Source organism: Anolis carolinensis, unplaced genomic scaffold (genome assembly GCF_035594765.1).
Source record: "Anolis carolinensis isolate JA03-04 unplaced genomic scaffold, rAnoCar3.1.pri scaffold_14, whole genome shotgun sequence".
In the NCBI taxonomy this organism is placed as follows: domain Eukaryota; kingdom Metazoa; phylum Chordata; class Lepidosauria; order Squamata; family Dactyloidae; genus Anolis; species Anolis carolinensis.
Genome location: NW_026943825.1, coordinates 13,286,063 through 13,309,089, shown reverse-complemented (window position 1 = coordinate 13,309,089; position 23,027 = coordinate 13,286,063). Strand labels below are relative to the sequence as shown.

At 40.5% G+C, this 23,027-nt stretch overlaps 1 protein-coding gene across 6 annotated transcripts in view; it reads right to left on the bottom strand.

Annotated features, from left to right (window-relative positions):
• The window catches only part of cgn (cingulin), a 138,725-nt gene that overhangs the window by 17,411 nt on the left and 98,287 nt on the right, over positions 1 to 23,027 (bottom strand). For all 6 annotated transcript variants that reach the window (XM_062965276.1, XM_062965281.1, XM_062965279.1 and 3 more), the window contains 4 exons: positions 21,542 to 21,712; positions 19,738 to 19,899; positions 12,446 to 12,535; positions 9,044 to 9,127 (listed from right to left, as the gene is read on the bottom strand). In XM_062965276.1, coding sequence (XP_062821346.1) covers positions 9,044 to 9,127; positions 12,446 to 12,535; positions 19,738 to 19,899; positions 21,542 to 21,712 — 507 coding nt within the window. The remainder of the gene's footprint in view (positions 1 to 9,043; positions 9,128 to 12,445; positions 12,536 to 19,737; positions 19,900 to 21,541; positions 21,713 to 23,027) is intronic.

Here is a 23,027-nt window from a genome sequence, read left to right as displayed (position 1 = left end):
TTGGTTCCGCCCCTTATTCAGGGCTCTGGGAGGGAAGGAGCAATTGTTAAGTCAGTCTCACGTAAGGAAGCTAAGCTATAGGACGTAGACCAGCTCGTCCCGTAAAAAAGCTTCACATCTCAAGAACATCCGAGGAATCAGAAACAGAAATTCCAGGGGAAAGGTCCCAAAGGTTCTGGCTAAGAGCTCACAGCCCCTCAGCCTCACAGCTCTTGAGGGAAACAGCCCTAAAGTTTCCAAAGAAACCTCGGAGCGAGAACGGCACCACAGATCCATGGAACCCCAGCTGAAACATCTGCAAGCCTTGGTTGGTAGGTCCACTCGATACGCATTTGGAATCGGTAGTGGGTCCCACATCAGCTAGGCCCATATAATAGACAGCCTGGGGGAGGTTATAAGAGGGTTTTCACAGTTATCCAAAGCCAATTGTCTGTCCCCTAGGGACAAGATGAAAAAGGCCAAAAGTTTATTAAGGAAACCTTGAAGTGTTATTTGACTCCTTGAAGATTTATTATTTGTTCAATAATAAAGACTTTGTTATCTCATGAAAGACTCAAAGGACTATCCTTTTCAGGAAAATCCTCAAGAACCTCTCTTTGAGGCGCCCTGGCTTCCCGCTGGGCATAAAGTATACGTCCTATACAAAGAGATTAGCTACAGGCCCAGCGCATGACAGAACACAATCTGTCAACCTTTTGCTTGTGAAACTTGGTGGTTGCTGTCACAGGATGGCTGGCTCTTTGTTTGTCACGCAAGTCAGATGTTCCCACCTCAACATCTTTAAACTTACTCGCCCAACGACACACAGGACTTACATCAACACAATCACCCTAAACAGCTTGAATTCTCTGATGGATCTCCTTTGGGGTGACACCTTCTGCTGTCAAGAATTCAGTGACTGCAGGTTGCTTACGTCACATTGACTGACTGTCCGCTCAGAGTTCCATACTTCGCAATTTAACAACACAACCGTCCAATGCTAAGGCTTCTCCGTCTGCACAGGGTTCCATACTTCGCACTTTAACAACACAACCGTTCAATGCTAAGGCTTCCCCGTCTGCGCAGAGCTCCATACTTCGCACTTTAACAACACAACCGTCCAATGCTAAGGCTTCCCCGTCTGCGCAGAGTTCCATACTTCGCACTTTAACAACACAACCGTTCAATGCTAAGGCTTCCCCGTCTGCGCAGGGTTCCATACTTCGCACGTTAACAACACAACCGTTCAATGCTAAGGCTTCCCTGTCTGCACAGGGTTCCATACTTCGCACTTTAACAACACAACCGTTCAATGCTAAGGCTTCCCTGTCTGCGCAGGGTTCCATACTTTGCACTTTAACAACACAACCGTTCAATGCTAAGGCTTCCCCGTCTGCGCAGGGTTCCATACTTCGCGCTTTAACAACACAACCGTTCAATGCTAAGGCTTCCCCGTCTGCGCAGGGTTCCATACTTTGCACTTTAACAACACAACCGTTCAATGCTAAGGCTTCCCTGTCTGCACAGGGTTCCATACTTCGCACTTTAACAACACAACCGTTCAATGCTAAGGCTTCCCTGTCTGCGCAGGGTTCCATACTTTGCACTTTAACAACACAACCGTTCAATGCTAAGGCTTCCCCGTCTGCGCAGGGTTCCATACTTCGCACGTTAACAACACAACCGTTCAATGCTAAGGCTTCCCTGTCTGCACAGGGTTCCATACTTTGCACTTTAACAACACAACCGTTCAATGCTAAGGCTTCCCCGTCTGCGCAGGGTTCCATACTTTGCACTTTAACAACACAACCGTTCAATGCTAAGGCTTCCCTGTCTGCACAGGGTTCCATACTTTGCACTTTAACAACACAACCGTTCAATGCTAAGGCTTCCCCGTCTGCGCAGGGTTCCATACTTCGCGCTTTAACAACACAACCGTTCAATGCTAAGGCTTCCCGCCAAATGGAACTGTAGAGGAGAGTCTACTGAATAAGCCAGGACCTGCTACAGACTTTTCATTCAACCCTCATACAGTATTTTGGGTGCCTGGGAATTTCAGCTTCCAGCCTTGAAGCTCTCACAATGGGATGGTAGCTCTCTCTCTCTTCCTAAACCAACCTCGCAAGGATAATTTAGAAGGAAAGAGCCATGATGTGCCTTCAAGTCACCGCGGTGCAGGTTTTGTTCAGATTGGGTTGAGGCCGAGAGTGTGTGGCTGGCACACCCTTGCTCACTCCCAGACCACCATGGGGAATGTTATTGATTGGTGTGTATGTGCTTCGGAAGCGCTGCGGTTGCATAAGCCCCAATCCGGCCGCAACTTTGCATCCCGGTCAAAGCCAGCGAGGGTCAAAGAAGCCTTTCGGGAGCCCTTCCAGGTCCCAATTTGTCAGCAAACACAAAGCAGCCAGGGTTGAGGAGACAACATGCAGGGTCAGCGAGAACAAAAGCTCCCCGTTTCATCCGGCCAAGGACTTTTAAGGACGCCGGAGTTGCACTGAATTGGATCCAAGGGCCAGTATCATGCTGCCGAGAGTGGATGGAGAAAGCCTCCAGCGATCCAAACTGGGGAATGTACCGAACATTGGAGAATCCCAGTAAAGAATAATACTGAGGACAAAGTTCATCAAAGGATGCCCTTCTATACTTATGTCGAAACTAACAGTTTACAATAGGCATTTTGCTAAGTTATAGCAAGGATCTGAACCATTTTCTGTTATGGCTTAGTTGTGTGTGTTATCTGCTTTCTGTATAAAACAAAGCATCAAGATTGTAATTTTTAGATTGAATAATGAGGCTTAGTAAATGTACACATTTTTAAGAATGAAAAGGGTTATTAGCCAAAAGAGAGCTGATTTTTGAATTTCCTTGTGTAAAGCATTCCTGATAGAAGTTTTTAAAAATATTGTACATATGCGAATTTACATAATGCATCATTCCCGAACGGTAGTTTTAAAATTTTAGTCTAGTTAATAAATTCTGGTTTGTATATTAATGTTTTGTTATAAGTTTTTATACCTGCATTATTCTGCTAAATAAAATTTTTATAAGATTTCCGAGACAACTAAAAATAATACATATTTACTTTTGATGCATTTATGTACAAAAAAGCAACTTTAATTAAAACTGATCTTTTTTTGTTTAGGGAAATATTTTTCATTCTGACACTGGAATAGGGCTACAGAATCCTAGAGTTGGAGGAGACCCCAACCGTTTCTGTCATACAGGAAAAGCACGAAGTACCCAATTGAGCCGTTTTCTTTCTGCCAGCACAACGTTTCTGCAATTTTTGCCATCTTACTGGAGCAACCCTCAAGCATGTTGTAGCCCAGCAGCAGTCACAGCAGGCAGGGGATGATGGGTTCACTGATGTAATGAAGTATGAATTTTTGGTTTACAGATGTTATGTTTAATTGTGGGTTTGTGTTTTAAGAGGGAAAGTATTACAGTTATTGCATCTCAGCACTCAGAGGCTGGTTGCCATGGAGAAGTAGGTGGAGCCAACTGCCATTTTGTTGAAGAAGTGCAGAGTTTAAAAAAGGGATTCAGTCTGTGCTCTGATGAGGCACAGGGAAGATTGATCCTAGGTTGAGGGGATCAAGGAGACTCAATTGTTGATTTTGAGTCGGTTTAAAATAAGTTTGGGGACTTATTTAACGTAGTCTGTGTCCTGGTAAGGAACAGAGAATCTGTGATCGTATATCACAGGGGTGACTGCGGTTTTAAAGTAGCAGAGAAAGATGTTTCAACTACTTTAAGTAAAAGAAGTGACACTTTATAGAGAGTTTGACTCATCTCATTCTAGCATTGTAACTGTTAATAAAAATACCTCTAAGTGAGAAACAATATTGTAAACACTAAGCTCTGTGCCTGAATAAACTTGTTATTGTTCTTCCAACATCTAAGCCTCTGTCGCATATATTATAAACCAAGTTACGCTACCATCTAAATTGAATAAGAATTAGAAAGGGGGGAAAAGTAAAAGGTCTACTCTGAGTCTTTGGTGGTTGCATCTTTACAAATTGGTGGCAGCCGTTATTAGCACCTTACAACTGATGACTTCAGAGTCCGATGGGATCATGGGCTTTCCTAGGATTTATTCTCATCCAGTCAGAAAGGGGAACAGAGTTGGAATCATTCTCTCCAGATAAGGAGTCTAGCAAAGACAAATTGATGAGAAATTCTCATGGGAACACATCTCGTAATATTGACGCAAACCAGGAGGCTCACCTGCAAATTTGAGCAGCTTCATAGGTCAACACACCTTTGTGGGAAGCAAAAATTCCAGGGTAGACGTAACACTTTCATGTCTGTTTATTAGAAGCTAATGGGCACTTTGCAGTTCAGTTCAGGCAACATGGTTTTCAAGTTACAGCCAGGCCTAGGTTCTCTAGTTCTTGTCTTGGTTCTGGGAAACATGGTTTTTTCCATGTTCATGTTGTGTATCCTTGTTCAAGTTTTGCTTTTCAACAAGTTGATTTTGGGACTATTCTTGAACTGCCTTGCATTTAGATTTACAAGAAACATTTGATTGCTGACCTTTTGGATTCTACACCTTCTTTCCTTATCCCTGCTTTTTACTATATATCTTTCGTATGTTTTTTACAATAGTCTGTTTGTCTTTACTCTGGATTTTTGTGTGATGCTTCGGGTCTGGGGTGCGACAAAGCAAACCTCTCATGCTGAGAACATCCTGTTCTTCTGTCTGGCAAGAGAAGCTCTTTGGATTTCTTATTTCTCCCTCTTTAGGTGCAAATAAAAGAGTTCGCCAAGGAAAACTAAACACCAAACAGAGCCGCAAGAAGCAGCCAGGTGGTGACTCAGTCTCGGCACCGAAACCAGTCTGACAGCCCAGTCGTTGTGAAATGGGTCTCCGTTGTTCTCAGAAACAGGTCTTTGATGTGTGAGAGAAAGAGAGCAAGGTGTCATGGTTTGCAAACAGACTGCGCTGCATGTGTGTTAAGTGGAAAATGAGGTGTATGAAGCCAATTGGCTGAGCCTGCAAAGACCTGGGAACTGATTTGATACTGTTTCTGTTCTGCTGCTGCAGAACCAGTTTGGACAAGTTTTTTTCAGTGCTGACTTAGTACTGCTGGTGAAGAGAGCTGTGCACTCAGAAAGGCCTATATATATATATGTGTGTGTGTGTGTGTGTGTGTGTGTGTGTATATACACACACACACACACAATATATAATTTATAATAATATATAATAACTAGCTTTGCCCGGACACGCGTTGCTGTGGCTTATGGGAATGCTTTGTTGGCCAGGTGGAATAGCAGTGAATAGCCTTGCAGCCTCAAAGCCTGGCCATTTTCTTCTTATGGGAATCCTTGTTTGATGAGCTGGAATACAAAGGAATAGGCTTGCTGCTTGGAAGCCTGGATTATATGGCAGTGTGGAGTCAAGATAATCCAGTTCAAAGCAGATACTATAAGATTCTAAATGGGTTATATAGCTGTGTGGAAAGGCCTTGAGTCTACACTGCCATATAATCCAGTGCAAATTAGATAATCTGTGGAAGTGGCCTAAGTGAAGCCTAACTCTGCCTGTCCCCTGGGCTGAGTCAGTTGCTAGGAGACCAAGTGGGCAGAGCTTAGCCTTCTAACTGGCAGCAATTGGATAAAAACAATTATTCCTCTCCCTCTAATTAGGACTTTATTTTTCTTTTCTTTTTGTTGTATCAACCTAGAGCCGTGAATGATGGGTTGTGTTGTCAAATTTCGAGGTTGGGGGGCCTGTAGTTTTGTTGTTTTGTCCGCTGCCCTGATGCCATCACTCTTTTATATATATATAGATAGATTATAACATATTGTATATACATATAACATTCATATTATATTGTAATACGATATAATATTAATTATATATTATATTTTACATGTAATATTACTAATAATATTACAATATATTGATACACTACAATATAGTAATTTATTTACCAGTATTGTACTATGCTAATACTGTATAATATTGTATGTAAATTTAATTTGTAAGCCGCTCTGAGTCCCCTTCGGGGTGAGAAGGGCAGCATATAAATGCAGCTAATAAATAAATCAATATTTTGAGGCCTATTTTCTGCTGTGAAAAGAGGGTGAAGAATCAGAACTATATTCTTCTCTGAAGCAGATTTGTGGACTGAGAAAAGGACTGTTCATGACTATGGACTCCTGTAAGTGACCAGAGGGACCATTGTAAATACTACTGTTTTTCTTGATCTCTTGGAATTAGTAAAGTTCCTGTATTTTCGTTCTGCAAACCTGAATGGCATGTTATTATTCTGCGGGCGACTCTGGATCGTGGGCACATGTAAGAGCTTCCATTTATCACCATCAATCCGCCCTCAGAATTGTTTAAGGAGACTACGGGGAGACAGCAGACTGGGTTCAGAATATACAGAACAAACCAGGAGGCAGATCCTCAAAAGTCTCCTCCAGATTATTGAAGATTTTCCTTCATATTATTTATTTATATACATATTTATTTATTAGTGACATTTATATCCTGCCCTTCTCACTCCAAAGGAGACTCAGGGCGTCTTACAAGTTATATATACATACAATCTATATATATATAAAAGAGTGATGGAATCACGGCAGCGGACAAAACAACAAAACTAAACACCCCACAACCTCAAAAATTGACAGCACAACCCCTCATCCATGCCTCTGGGTTGATACAACAAAAATAAAAGAAAAAATAAATTCCTAATTAGAGAGAGAGGAATAATTGTTTTTATCCAATTGCTGCCAGTTAGAAGGCTAAGCTTCACCCACTTGATCTCCTAGCAACCCACTCACCCAGAGGACAGGCAGAGTTAGGCCTCACTTAGGCCTCTTCCACACTGCCTATAAAATACAGATTATCAGATTTTTATATGGCAGTGTAGACTCAAGGCCCTTCCACACAGCTATACAACCCATTTATAATATTTTATTATCTGCTTTGCACTGCATTATCTTGACTCCACACTGCCATATAATCCACTTCAGTGTGCATTGTATACAGCTGTGTAGAAGGGGCTCATATAATCCAGTTCTAAGCAGATAATATAAGATTATAAATATAGTATGTAATAATTACTGGAATATAGTAATACAGAACAATATAATCTCTAAAATCAGGGCAGTAAATAAAGAACAACACTCTGAAAGCATAAACCACAGCAATGCGTGGCCAGGCAAAGCTAGTATATTATATTATTAGTATAGCACAATATAAGCATTATATATTATTACCGTATATACTCGAGTATAAGACGACCCGAATATAAGCCGAGGCACCTAATTTTACCACAAAAAACTGGGAAAACGTATTATCTCAAGTATAAGCCGAGGGTGGGAAATGCAGCAGCTATGGGTAAATTTCAAAATAAAAATAGATACCAATAAAATTTCATTTCATTAATCGAGGCATCAGTAGGTTAAATGTTTTTGAATATTTACCGTATTTCTAAAGAAAAACAAACTAGCTCTATAAGCGGAAAAAGTAGGGGCAACAAAAACAATATGGTATCAACAATAACCTAATAATAATAATAAAACTTCATTTGGATCCCACCCTATCTCCCCACTCAGGCCGGCTTCTAACATAGTAACAAGCAAACATTCAATGCTTATATAAACAATGCAGAGCTAGATATAGATCTATCATTATAGACACTAATTTCACATATGCATTTCCCCCGAAAGGTTTGCAAATCCCCTCTGTGTGTGTGTGTGCATTTCCCCTCAATATTTGCAAGCCCCATATATATATATATTCATATCTATCTAGACAAATTACAGTTGAGCATTCTAAATTACAGTTGAGCAATTCAATGAAAGCAGAAGCATGCCCCTCTCTTGTGTGCCTCCCATTACCCGTCACTCTCCCCATGTTAACGACAGTGGAACTCTCTCCCCCAGGCTGTGGTAGAGGCTCCTTCTTTGGAGGCTTTTAAACAGAGGCTGGATGGCCATCTGTCGGGGGTGCTTTGAATGCGATTTCCTGCTTCTTAGCAGGGGGTTGGACTGGATGGCCCATGAGGTCTCTTCCAACTCTACTATTCTATGATTCTATGATGTCTATAGATATTTGTTTATTCTTTCCCCCCCTGTAATATTTGCAAGACCTATATATAGGTAGCTAAGAATATATTCATATCTATCCAGACATTTCTCTTTATATAGATATTTCCAGAGACTTGCAAACATATGAGGGTACATTCATATATAAAAATAATGTATATGTATGGCTACAGATACACAGGTACATGGATCTATATGTATAAAGGATTTGCAAAGACCTGCAAACATATGAGGGGAAATTCATATATAAAATTAATGTATATAGATAGATACACATATAAAGGTACATAGAGATGGCAAAAGCTTGCAAGGGATTAATGCCTATATATCTGTAGGAGAGTTTAACAAATATTTAAGGGGAAAATGCTTTCATAAGATTAATGAATATATATTTTTCTTCTTCCTGACTTGCAAGGGTGTCTTTCTCTTATCAAAACATTCCCTTGATTAAGAGTGTGGGAGGCTTTGCAAAAGAAAACACACTGATAAGGGAGGAGAAGAGAGAAATAGATCACATATTGCAAGCCTTGACCTTGACCTGATTATAAGCTGGGGAGGCTTTTTCAGCTCATAAATAAGGGCTGAAAACTCGGCTTATCTTCGAGTATATACGGTATATACGACTCTCTCTATCTATATCACATAAACAGAGATTCAATGGGAGAACATCTGCCATCGATCAGGGCTGCTGAGTAAGCCCTGGATGCTCCAGAGAGCAAAAAGAGCAGATATTTATGTCGAGAAATCAATAACCCGATAGCATTCCAAATTTGAGTTCTTCTCCCCAAGGACAGGGACTGGGGCAAATCCTTTTGTGACAACTCTCTTTTTTACAGCCAGGAAAACCCACTTGCTCATCGGCCTCAGTTCGGTGTTCGATTTACCTACTCAAGAGGCTGCAGTGATTGGGAATGTTCAAGCAGGCCCGAGGACTGCGGAGTTGGCACAATAAACCCCCCAAAACACAAACCACCGTTAACCAAGAATGTCTTACCTGTCTTTCCAGCGAGATCTTATCGCACTCCAAATCCTGGCGGACGGAGCGCTCCTGCAACAGCTCAGCTCGCAGTTGGTCGATCTGGAAAGGATGAATGTAAAAAGAATCGGTCACTGAAATGACTGCACATGAGCCTGCAATATGACCCTGCGGCAAAGAAGGCCTATCCGATTTTTACCCACATTAAGAGAGCCATAGCACTATGTAGCAAAAATTGGGGAAAAAAAAGTTTCTGGTTTGAAAGTGTTATTTCCCGTTTAACTGTGTGGTCCTTGTTTCTGGGTTATACCCTGTTTCCCCAAAAATAAGACAATGTCTAGATCTTATTTTCAGGGGATGTCTTATTTTTCCACAAAGAAGAATTCACATTTATAGTTGAATTTTTAAAAAATGAAAATTTATTATCTACTGTACAGTAGTTGTCATCACAAACCAGCATAACCAAACTGTGAATCCTTTCAAGAATCTCTATATTATATTTTATTGCTATACTGTTTTTCAATTAAAAGGTAAAGGTAAAGGTTTCCCAAGATGTTAATTACTGTTTTAAATTTCTGTTCGTATGTAAATTTATGTTGTTGTTGGGCTTGTCCCTGTGTAAGCTACCCTGAGTCCCTTATGGGAGATGGAGGTGGGATACAAGAATAAAGTTATTATTATATTATTATTATTTCTTGTTACTACCTTTATTTCCATGTACAACAATCTATGGTATGTACATTTATCGATCCTGCATGCTTCCAAACAAAAATTTTACTAGGTCTTACTTTCGGGGGAGGACTTATATTTAGCAATTCAGCAAAATCTCTACTAGGTCTTATTTTCTGGGGATGTCTTATTTTAGGGGAAACAGGGTAAATGTCATATCCTAGTTCAGTGATGGCCAACCTATGACACGCGTGTCAGCACTGACACGCCTAGCCATTTTTGCTGACACGCTGCCGCATGCAGATTGATTGGATGACTAATGGCTTTTGTGGCCAAATTTGGTGTGATTTGGTCCAGTGGTTTTGTTGTTTACTCCATGGGAATGATGCACATTACATATATATATACTAGCTGTGCCCGGCCACGCGTTGCTGTGGCTAGGACTTTATTTTTCTTTTCTTTTTGCTGTATGAACGTAGAGGCGTGGATGAGAGGTTGTGCTGTCAATTTTTGAGGTTGTGGGGCATTTAGTTTAGTTGTTTTGTCTGGTGCCGGGATTCCATTACCCATATATATATATATATATATATATGTGTGTGTGTGTGTGTGTGTGTATTCTATTATTATTCTATTATTTTTGTAGTATATTATCATACTATTACTATTATATTATTATTATATTATTCATTGCTCATGACTACATTGAAACTAGAATAGAGAGAAATCAGCGTGGAAACGGCAAGAGGTACCATCGATTGTTGTACATGGAAATAATGGCAGTAAATAGTTTTTGATTTATTGAATAGAGTTATATATTACAATTATATATTTTTGTTATTTAAACGATACATATTGAGAAATTATGTTTTTTTCTCTCGAAGTGACACACCACCCAAGTCATGCTAGGTTTTTTGGTGAATTTTGACACACCAAGCGCAAAAGGTTGCCCATCATTGTCCTAGTTGGTTCTATTATAAAAACATGGCAAAAGTTGGATTGCTCTGACTTTTCTGTGCTGTCTGACCATGTTCCAGAAGCATTCTCTCCTGACAACATGTATGGTTGTGAGGTCTGTTGGAAACCAGGGTGGAATACCTGTGGAATAATGTCCATGGTGGCCCTGATTGTTTCATGCCTGGAAATTCCCTGTTTTCTGAGTGTTGCTCTTTACTTATTCTCCTGATTTTAGATTTTTAAAAAATACTGGGATCCAGATTATGTTCCTTTTCATGGTTTCCTCCTTTCTGTTGAAATTGTTATCATTCTGATATTAATTTTTAAAAAGAGTCTATCACAATATGTAGTACAGTAGAGTCTCGCTTATCCAACCTTCGCTTATCCAACGCAGTCTGACTTTTAGTAGTCATGTTTTTGTATTCAATGTTTTCAATACATTGCGATGTTTTGGTGCTAAAGTCGTAAATACAGTAATTACAGTAGAGTCTCACTTATCCAAGCCTCACTTATCCAAGCCTCTGAATTATCCAAGCCATTTTTGTAGTCAATGTTTTCGATATATCGTGATATTTTGGTGCTAAATTCGTAAATACAGTAATTGCAACATAACATTACTGCGTATTGAACTACTTTTTCTGTCAAATTTGTTGTATAACATGATGTTTTGGTGCTTAATTTGTAAAATCATAACCTAATTTGATGTTTAATAGGCTTTTCCTTAATCCCTCCTTATTATCCAAGATATTTGCTTATCCAAGCTTCTGTTAGCCTGTTTATGTTGGATAAGTGAGACTCTACTGTACTGGGATCCAGATTGTGTTCATTTGCATGGTTTCCTCCTTTCTGTTGAAATTGCTATCATTCTGATTTTAATTTTTAAAAAGAGTCTGTCACAATATGTAGTACAGTAGAGTCTCACTTATCCAACCTTCACTTATCCAACATTCTGGATTATCCAACGCAGTCTGCCTTTTAGTAGTCAATGTTTTTGTATTCAATGTTTTCAATACATTGCAATGCTTTGGTGCTAAAGTCGTAAATACATTAATTATTGCATAACGTTACCATTTATTGAACTGTGTTGTCGAAGGCTTTCATGGCTGGGATCACAGGGTTGTTGTATGTCTTTTGGGCTGTGCGGCCATGTTCCAGAAGCATTCTCTCCTGACGTTTCGCCCACATCTATGGCAGGCATCCTCAGAGGTTGTGAGGCATGGATTTATTGAACTGCTTTTTCTATCAGTTTGTTGTAAAACATGATGTTTTGGTTCTTAATTTGTAAAATCACAATGTTTAATGGGCTTTTCCTTAATCCCTCCTTATTATTCAACATTTTCGCTTGTCCAACTCTCTGCCAGCCCGTTTATGTTGGATAAGTGAGACTCTACTGTAGTTATGGAGCCCCCAGATGGCGTAGTGGACTAAGTGACTTGAAAGTTGGGTTGCTGACCTGAAAGCTGCCAGGTTCGAATCCCACCTGGGGAGAGTGTGGATGAGCTCCCTCTGTCAGCTCCAGCTCCATGCGGGGACACGAGAGAAGCCTCCCACAAGGATGGTAAAAACATCAAAACATCCGGGCGTCCCCTGGGCAACGTCCTTGCAGACGGCCAATTCTCTCACTCCAGAAGCAACTCCGGTTGCTCCTGACACGAAATAATAATAATAATAATAATAATAATAATAATAATAATAATAATACTGTAGTTATACACTGTACATAAGGCCACTGAAAACCAACACTGGACCAACAGCATCTCCATCTCCCTTGACCACGCAATGGGATTCCTGACCCACCTGGTCCCTTGTCCGGTTGATCCTCTCCGTCAGCAGCTCCACCGTACTTCTCTCCTCGTCCAGCTCCACTTCCAGGCGTTTCGATTTGTCCTGCAAATTGCATCAGGGCATTTCAATTTTGCAGATGCAGAGAAAAGAAGCCCCCTTTTTTACAGATCCTTTGCCCCCCCCCCCCAACCATACAAGCCCCCTGCTCCCCAACATCATTCATATCCTGCTCTGTCCATTCTCTTACTTCAGCTTATTCTAATTTCACCCATTGCATATGATTATTCTAATATGTTCCCCAATTATTCATCTACAATCTGACTTGGTGGTTTGAATTGATCATGAGTTGTTTACATATGAAGCTAATATCCTGTCAAACCAGTTCTTTATTGACAAATTCTCTAGCTTTTGGGTGGCTGTGAGTTTTCTGGGCTGACTGGCCATGTTCCAGAAGCATTCTTTCCTGACGTTGTGCCCACATCTATGGCAGGCATCCTCAGAGGTTCTGAGGTCTGTTGGAAACCAGGCAAGTGGGGCTGATATATCTGTCTGTCTGTCTGTCTGTCTGTCTGTCTGTCTGTCTGTCTATCTATCTATCTATCTATCTATCTATCTATCTATCTATCTATCTATCTATCTCACCATCCATCCATCCATCCATCCATCTATCTATCTCACCATCCATCCATCCATCTATCTATCTCACCAACCATCCATCCATCTAGCCATCTAGCCATCTATCTATCTATCTATCTATCTATCTATCTATCTATCTATCTATCTATCTATCTATCTATCTCACCAACCATCCATCCATCTAACCATCCATCTAACCATCCATCCGTCTGTCTGTCTGTCTGTCTGTCTGTCTATCTCACCAACCATCCATCCATCTATCTATCTCTCCATCCATCCATCCATCCATCCATCCATCCATCCATCCATCTATCTATCCTTCTATCTATCTCACCAACCATCCATCTAACCATCTAACCATCCATCCATCTATCTATCTATCTATCTATCTATCTATCTATCTATCTATCTATCCATCTATCTATCTATCTATCCAACCATCCATCTATCTATCTAGCCTCCTATCTCACCATCAATCTATCTATCTCACCATCCATCTATCTCACCATCCATCCATCTAACCATCCATTTATCTATCTCACCATCTATCTATCTATCTATCTATCTATCTATCTATCTATCTCACCATCAATCTATCTATCTATCCATCCATCCATCAATTTATTATCTATCTCTTCTCCTATCTATCTATCTATCTATCTATCTCACCATCCATCCATCCATCCATCCATCCATCCATCTATCTATCTAGCCTTCTATCTATCTTACCAACCATCCATCCAACTAACCATCTAACCATCCATCCATCCATCCATCCATCCACCCATCTATCTATCTATCTCACCAACCATCCATCCATCTATCTAGCCTCCTATCTCACCATCAATCAATCTATCTATCTCACCATCCATCTATCTATCTATCTATCTATCTATCTATCTATCTATCTATCTATCTATCTATCTATCTATCTATCTCACCAACCATCCATCCATCCATCCATCCATCCATCTATCTATCTAGCCTTCTATCTATCTTACCAACCATCCATCCAACTAACCATCTAACCATCCATCCATCCATCCATCCATCCACCCATCTATCTATCTATCTCACCAACCATCCATCCATCTATCTAGCCTCCTATCTCACCATCAATCAATCTATCTATCTCACCATCCATCTATCTCACCATCCATCTATCTATCTATCTATCTATCTATCTATCTATCTATCTATCTATCTATCTCACCAACCATCCATCCATCCATCTATCTATCTATCTATCTATCTATCTATCTATCTATCTATCTCACCAACCATCCATCCATCTATCTATCTCACCAACCATCCATCCATCCATCCATCCATCCATCCATCCATCCATCTATCTATCTATCTATCTATCTATCTATCTATCTATCTATCTATCTATCTATCTATCTATCTCACCATCCATCCATCCATCCATCCATCCATCCATCTATCTATCTATCTCACCAACCATTCATTCATCCATCTATCTATCTATCTATCTATCTAGCCTTCTATCTCACCATCTATCTATCTATCTATCCATCCATCCATTTATTATCTATCTCTTCTCCTATCTATCTATCTATCTATCTATCTATCTATCTATCTATCTATCTCACCATCCATCCATCTATCTATCTCACTATCTCACTATCTATCTATCTATCTATCTATCCATCCATCAATTTATTCATCTATCTCTTCTATCTATCTATCTATCTATCTATCTATCTATCTATCTATCTATCTATCTATCTATCTATCTAGCCTATCTATCTCACCATCTATCTATCTCATTATCTATCTATCCATCCATCCATCTATCTATCTCACCATCTATCTATCTATCTATCTATCTATCTATCTATCTATCTATCTATCTATCTATCTATCCATCCAACCATCCATTTATTCATCTATCTCTTCTCCTATCTATCTATCTATCTATCTATCTATCTATCTATCTATCTATCTATCTATCTATCTATCTATCTATGTATGTGGAATGATGTCCAGGGAGGGAGAAAGAACTCTTGTCTGTTGGAAGCAAGTGTGAATGTTGCAATGGGCCACCTTGATTAGCATTGAATAGCTTTGCGGATTCAAAGCTTGGCTGCTTCCAGCCTGGGGGAATCTTTGGTTGGGAGGTGTTAGCTGCCCCTGATTGTCTCCTGTCTGGAATTCCCCTCTTTTCTGAGTGTTGTTCTTAATTCACTTTCCTGATTTTAGAGTTTTTTTTAATACTGGTAGCCAGATTGTGTTCATTTTCATGGTTTCCTCCTTTCTGTTGAAATTGTCCACATGCTTGTGGGTTTCAATGGCTTCGCTGTGTAGCCTGACATGGTGGTTTTGAGAGTGGTCCAGCATTTCTGTGTTCTCAATTAGTATGCTGTCTCCAGGTTGGTTCATCAAATGCTCTGCTATGGCTGACTCACTTCTGCAGGAGTCATCCTTATACCATGCAGCTGTGGTCAAGTCTACATAATAAAGGTAAAGGTTTTCCCCTGACATAAAGTCCAGTTGCGTCCGATTCTGGGGGTTGGTGCTCATCTCCATTTCTAAGCCGAAGAGCCGGCGTTGTCCATAGACACCTCCAAGGTCATGTGGCCACTGGCATGACTGCATGGAGCTCTGTTACCTTCCTGCCAGAAAGCACCTATTGATCTACTCACATTTTCATGTTTTCTTCTACTAGGTTGGCAAAAGCTGGGGCTAACAGCGGGAGTTCACCCCGCTCCCCAGATTCTAACTGCCAATCTTTCCGTTGGCAAGTTCAACAGCTCAGCGGTTTAACCCGCTGGACCACCGGGGGCTCCTACAAGTCTACATAGGGACCACCAAACGCAGCAGCATTGCCCAGGCACGAATCAAGGAACATGGAAGACTGATTCAACCAGAGAAGTCAGCCATAGCAGAGCATTTGAGGAACCAACCTGGACACAGCATATTATTTGAGAACACGGAAATGCTGGACAACTCCCACAACCACCATGTCAGGCTACACGAGAAGCCACTGAAATCCACAAGCATGTGGACAATGTCAACAGAAAGGAGGAAACCATGAAAATGAACACAAATCTGGCTCCCAGTATTTTTTAAAAAAACTCTTAAAATCAGGAGAGTAAATAAAGAACAACACTCAGAAAACAATCAGGGCCAGCTAACACCTCCTACCCCGTTTCCCCTAAAATAAGACATCCCCAGAAAATAAGACCTAGTAGAGGTTTTGCTGAATTGCTAAATATAAGGCCTCCCCCAAAAGTAAGACCTAGCAAAGTTTTTGTTTGGAAGCATGCCCGCCGAACAGAACACCGGAGCAGATCGGTAAATGTATGTACCATAGATAGTTGTACATGGAAATAGTGGTAGTAACAAGAAATTCTTGATAGGATTCACAGTTTGTCTGGTTATGCTGGTTTGTGATGACAATTACTGTACAGTATATAATAAATTTTCATTTTTTTGTTCAACAATAAATGTGAATTCTTCTTCATGGAAAAATAAGACATCCCCTAAAAATAAGACCTAGAACAGTGATGGCCAACCTATGACACACATGTCAGCACTGACACACCTAGCCATTTTTGCTGACAGGCTGCCGCATGCAGATTGATTGGATGACTATGTCTTTTGTGGCCAAATTTGGTGTGATTTGGTCCAGTGGTTTTGTTGTTTACTCCATGGAATTATGCACATTACATATATATATATATATATATATATATATATATATATATATATAATTTCTATTATTATTGTAGTATATTATCATATTATTACTATCATATTGTTATTATATTATTCATTGCTCATGACTACATTGAAACTAGAATAGAGAGAAATCAGTGTGGAAACTGCAAGAGGTACCATAGATTGTTGTACATGGAAATAATGGTAGTAAATAGTTTTTGATTTATTGAATAGAGTTATATATTACAATTATATATTTTTGTTATTTAAACTATACATATTGCAAAATTATGGGGGTTTTTTTCTCGAAGTGACACACCACCGAACATGCTAGGTTTTTTGACACACCAAGTGCAAAAGGTTGCCCATCATTGACCTAGAGCATCTTTGGGATCAAAAATTAATATAAGACACTGTCTTATTTTCGGGGAAACACGGTAACAAAGGATTCCCCCCGTTAGGAAGCTGCCAGGCTTTGAAGCTGCAAGGCTATTCAATGATAATCAAGCTGGCAAGTTGCAACATTCACACTTGCCTCAAAAAGGGAAGCGTTCTTTTTCCCACCCTGGACATCATTCCACGGATATATTAATTCCACTTGCCCAGTTTCCAACAGACCTCACAACCTCTGCGGATGCCTGCCATAGATGTGGGTGAAATGTCAGGAGAGAATGCTTCTGGAACATGGTCTGACAACCCGGAAAACTCACAGCAACTCAGACTACAATTCCCATTAACTGAGCCCAAAATGTAGAAACAGAAGTCTGATCAAACTGCTGTGCTGCCTCCTGGTGGGAAGAGTGTGTATTTGCCTATACCATTTTTCTCACTTAGTTTTCCCCACCCCTATATTCATAGCAGCAGGTACAGAAATCACTTTTTAGGATGTAGTGTGTACACCAATATAGAGATTTGCATATTATGGGATATAAATACAACAACAACAACATTATCGTATATACTCAAGTATAAGCCCACCCGAATATAAGCCGAGGCACCTAATTTTACCACAAAAAAATGGGAAAACTTATTAACTCGAGTATAAGCCGAGGGTGGGAAATGCAGCAGCTACTGGTAAATTTCAAAAATAAAATTAGATACCAATAAAATTATATTAATTGAGGCATCAGTGGGTTAAATGTTTTGAATATTAACTGTATTTCAAAGAAAAACAGTAAACTATATAAGTGGAAAAGCAACAATAACTTTATAATCACCACCACCACCATCATCATCATCAACAGCTTCCTTTGTCCCCTGCCCTATCTCTCTCCCCTGGGGACTCAGGCCAGCTTCCAACATAGTAACAGGCAAACATAGAATGCCTACATAAACAATGCAGAGCTAGATATAGATCTATCTATATATATAAAAGGGTAATGACATTTCGGCCTAGGACAAAACAACAAAACTACACATCCCAGAAAACACTAAACTTGGCAGCACAACCCCTCATCCATGCTTCTAGGTTGATACAACAAAAAGAAAAGAAAAATAAAGTCCTAATTAGAGGGAGAGGAAGAATTGTTTTTATCCAATTGCTGCCAGTTAGAAGGCTAAGCTCCGCCCACTTCGTCTCCTTGCAACCCACTCAGCCCAGGGGACAAGCAGAGTTAGGCCTCACTTAGGCCTCTTCCACACTGCCTATAAAATACAGATTATCAGATTTGAACTGGATTATATGGCAGTGTAGACTCAAGGCCTTTCCACACAGCTATATAACCCATTTATAATGGACTTAATGTCAGGGGAAAAACTTTACCCTTTACCTTAACTACCACCAATTCCTCAATACTTTATTTCCCATACCACCATACTTCGCCACAGCAACGCGTGGCTGGGCACAGCTAGTGTGTGTGTGTATATATATATATATATATATATATATATATATATATATATACACTAATTTCACCTGTGTATTTTCCCCTGAAACCTTGGCAAATCCTCTATGTGCATTTTCCTCCTGCAATATTTCCAAGCCTGATTTATCAATGTTTATATCTATCTAGACATTTGTGTGTGTGTGCGCGCATGTGCAGTTTCCCTCTGCACTTGCAAATATGTGAGGGTAAAATTCATATAAAATTCATATATAAAATTAATGTATACATATAGCAAGAGATATACAGGTACATGGAAATCTCTAGTTATCTATATTTACATAGGATTTGCAAAGACCTGTGAACATATAAGGGGAAAATTCATATATTAATGTCTTTGTAGGGGGGAAATCTATATAAATATTTAGAAGCTTTGGGGCATGCATTTGCTCAAGGAAGAAATGCAAGCAAAGCCCCCCTAAAAACAACTTTGTCCTCTTTTCTCCTGCCCTTTCCCACCTCTTTTCTTTCTCCCTTTTTCAAACTCTAAAAGTAGCCAGAAAAGGCTTTTTAAAACTTCTCTCCCCCTCCTAGAAAAGCCCACCTCGTTTTTGTTTCCTTAGGAATAAAAAGAAATACACACCTTCCGTTGCTCTCTTTTCCCTCCTTCCCTCCCTTTGGACTCAAATGTCTTGCAATAATAGTAGTAGTAGTAGTAATAATAATAATAATAATAATAGTAATAATAATAATAATAGTAATGAATCGTGCAAATTTGCAAGAATATCATTTTTTTTCTTCCCCTTCTGCCCATGCAATCTGGCTTGCAAGGGTTTCTCTCACACTCTCCTTTCGCTTTTGAAAACATTTGCTTCTTGTCTCTGCCTCTCAAAAAAAAAAAAAAGATAACCAGCCTGGGAGGAGAAGCAGAGGAGGGAGGTTTTGGAAAAGAAAATATACTATGGCCTCTGGCCTTGACCGGAATATAAGCCAGGGGAGGCTTTTTCAGCTCATAAATAAGGGCTGAAAAACTCGGCTTATCTTTGAGTATATACGGTATTTATAATCCCAGCATTCTCCCCATAGGGACTGAAGGCAGCTAACAACTCCTCAATCTAATAAGAATTGAAAATAAAACCAATGGGGTGAAATACTAACCTCCAGGGCCTTCACCTGCCGGGAGCGGTCGTCCTGGGCCCTCTTCTTGGACTCCATCTCCTGCTCCAGGTTGTGGAGGCGCTGGGCCAGCAGCTCCTTGTCCAACACGGCGTTTTCCCGCTCGGCCTGGCTGTCCTGCAGCGCCTGCTTCAGCCGCGTCACCTTCGAGGAGACAGAGAGAGAGAAGCAGGGTGGTGGATGATGCGTGCCATGTATGTATTTTATTTTGTTTCATTGTAATTGCCTAGGCCTGGCCCCATGCTAGCCGTCCCAAGTCCCTTCGGGGAGATAGAGGCAGGCTACAAAAATAAAGTTATTATTATTATTATTATTATTATTATTATTATTATTATTTTATTGTATGACACAGCAAACAAGATAGATATGCTGGATTTCATATCACAAAATCACAAGTCGAACACTTCCCAAGTGTCTAGGACTGTGTGATGTATTTTCGGATGATGCCTGCAGATCCCAGTAGGGTGGCCTTTTGCAGTTGGCAAATCATAATTTTGTCAATGCCTGTTGTTTACAAATGCCAGCTGAGATCTCTTGGCACGGCACCCAGTGTGCCCACCACCACTGGGACCACCTGCACTGGTTTCTGCCAGAGTCTTTGCAGTTCAATCTTGAGGTCCTGATAGCGGCTGAGTTTTTCCTGTTGTTTTTCGTCAATGATACATTTTAATATATTGGGTTTATGGTTCCCATCCCCTTGATCGGGTCATGTAAGCGTTATTTATTGCTATAATTATATTATTTGCTTAATAATCTGTTATTATGCTGTTATGTAATGTTTGTGCTGTTTTTATTATTGGAAACTGCCCTGAGTTCCATCCGGGATATAGGGCAGTATATAAATAAAGTTTATTATTATTATTATTATTATTATTATTATTATTATTATTATTCTATTATTATTATTATTATCATCATCATCATCATCATCATCATTATTATTATGCGACTGTCACCTAGGATGGCGACATCAATGATCCAAACCTTTTTCTTTTCCACAACTGTGATGTCTGGTGTGTTGTGTTCCCGGACCTTGTCAGTCTGGATTCGGAAGTCCCACAGTATCTTTGCGTGCTCATTTTCCAATACTTTTGCAGGTTTGTGATCCCACCAGTTCTTTCCTGCTGGGAGGTGGTCCTTGAGACATAAGTTCCAATGAATCATTTGGGCCACATAGTTGTGCCTCTGTTTGTAGTCTGTCTGTGCGATTTTCTTACAGCAGCTGAGGATATGATCAATGGTTTCATCAGCTTCCTTGCATTTTGGGTCATCAGCTGATTTTTCGATCTTGTCCTGAATTGCATTTGTCCTGCTGGCTTGCTCCTGGGCTGCAAGGATCAGGCCTTCTGTCTCCTTCTTCAGGGTCCCATTCGTGAGTCAGAGCCAGGTCTTCTCCTTATCAGCTTTTCCTTCAATTTTGTCAAGGAACTTCCCATGCAATGTTTTGTTATGCCAGCTGTCAGCTCTAGTTTGTAGTGCGGTTTTCTTGTACTGATTTTTTGTTTGTTGTGCTTTGAGGAGTTTCTGATTTTTGACTTCAATCAAAGCAGGTTCTTCACTTTGCTTTACATATTCTGCCAGGGCATTTTCTTCTTCTTTGACTGCTTGTTTTACTTCACTCCCCTAGCCCCACCCAATGTCCTAATAGATGCCATCACCGCCCCCCTGGATCACTGCAGCACCCACCAGGGGGCGGTAACGCCCACTTTGGGAATCACTGTTTTAAGCCCATATTTTACGAAACGGACCAAAGGAAGGCCGTAGTTCCTCCCCCCCTTTCCCTTACCTCGTCTTGTAATCTCCCCAGGTTGTACTGCATCTTCTCCACTTCGGTGTTGCGGTCCTTGGCCTGCTTCTGCGTGTCGGTGATCTCCTTGCGGGAGCGCTCCTTGTACTCCTCCAGCTGCGACTGCAGAGAGGACAGAGCTCCGTGCGACTCCTGCGCCATCTGGTCCAGCTGCAGAAGAAGACCAGGTCAATGGCCGCGCTTGCAGTTCCCACTCTGAAGTCCCCATTCCCACCCGACTCCCCTGGATGTTGGATGATCAGATGCGTGATGATCAATTACACTATTGTTATTGGGATATAAGTGTCATTTCCTCATTGGTTCTATCAGAAAAACATGGAAAAGGTTGATTAAACTTCAAAAAAATTATCTTGGCGGGAGGGACATCCTGCAGCACATTTTGCTCTGGCTTTTCAATGATATCTCCTAGTCTCAACTAAGTCACCATAGTTTGTGGCAACCACAAAAAAAGTAGTTTCTGGAGTAGAACAACAACTTTCAAAGTAAGTACTGCACAATTAAACAGGAAATAACACTTTCAAACCAGGAACAGAAACATTTTTCAATGTTGCCCCATTCTGCCAGGTAGGAAGGCACAATCCAGGATTGTCATCATGGGCAAACTTCGGCCCTCAAAGTGTTGATTAGCATTGAATGGCCTTGCAGCCTCAAGACACAGACAGACTACAAACAGAGGCACAACAATGTGGCCCAAAGGATTCATTGGAACTTATGCCTCAAGTACCACCTCCCAGCAGCAAAGAACTGGTGGGATCACAAACCTGCAAAAGTCTTGGAAAACGAGAACACAAAGATACTGTGGGACTTCCGAATCCAGACTGACAAAGTTCTGGAACACAACACGCCAGACATCACAGTTGTGGAAAAGAAAAAGGTTTGGATCACTGATGTCGCCATCCCAGGTGACAGTCGCATTGACGAAAAACAACAGGAAAAACTCAGCTGCTATCAGGACCTCAAGACTGAACTGCAAAGACTCTGGCAGAAACCAGTGCAGGTGGTCCCAGTGGTGATGGGCACATTGGGTGCCGTGCCAAAAGATCTCAGTCGGCATTTGGAAACAATAGACATTGACAAAATTACGATCTGCCAACTGCAAAAGGCCACCCTACTGGGATCATCCGAAAATACATCACACAGTCCTAGACTTGGGAAGTGTTCGACTTCTGATTTTGTGATATGAAATCCAGCATATCTATCTTGTTTCCTTTGACATACAATATCGTCGTGTCAATAATAATAATAATAACAACAACAACAACCCGACTGGGATCTGAGCGCATCATCCGAAAATACATCACACAGTCCTAGACACTTGGGAAGTGTCCGACTTGTGATTTTGTGATACGAAATCCAGCATATCTATCTTGTTTGCTTTGACATGCAATCTATATATATAAAAGAGTGATGGAATCCCGGCGACCGACAAAACAACAAAACTAAAGGCTCCCCAACCTCAAAATTT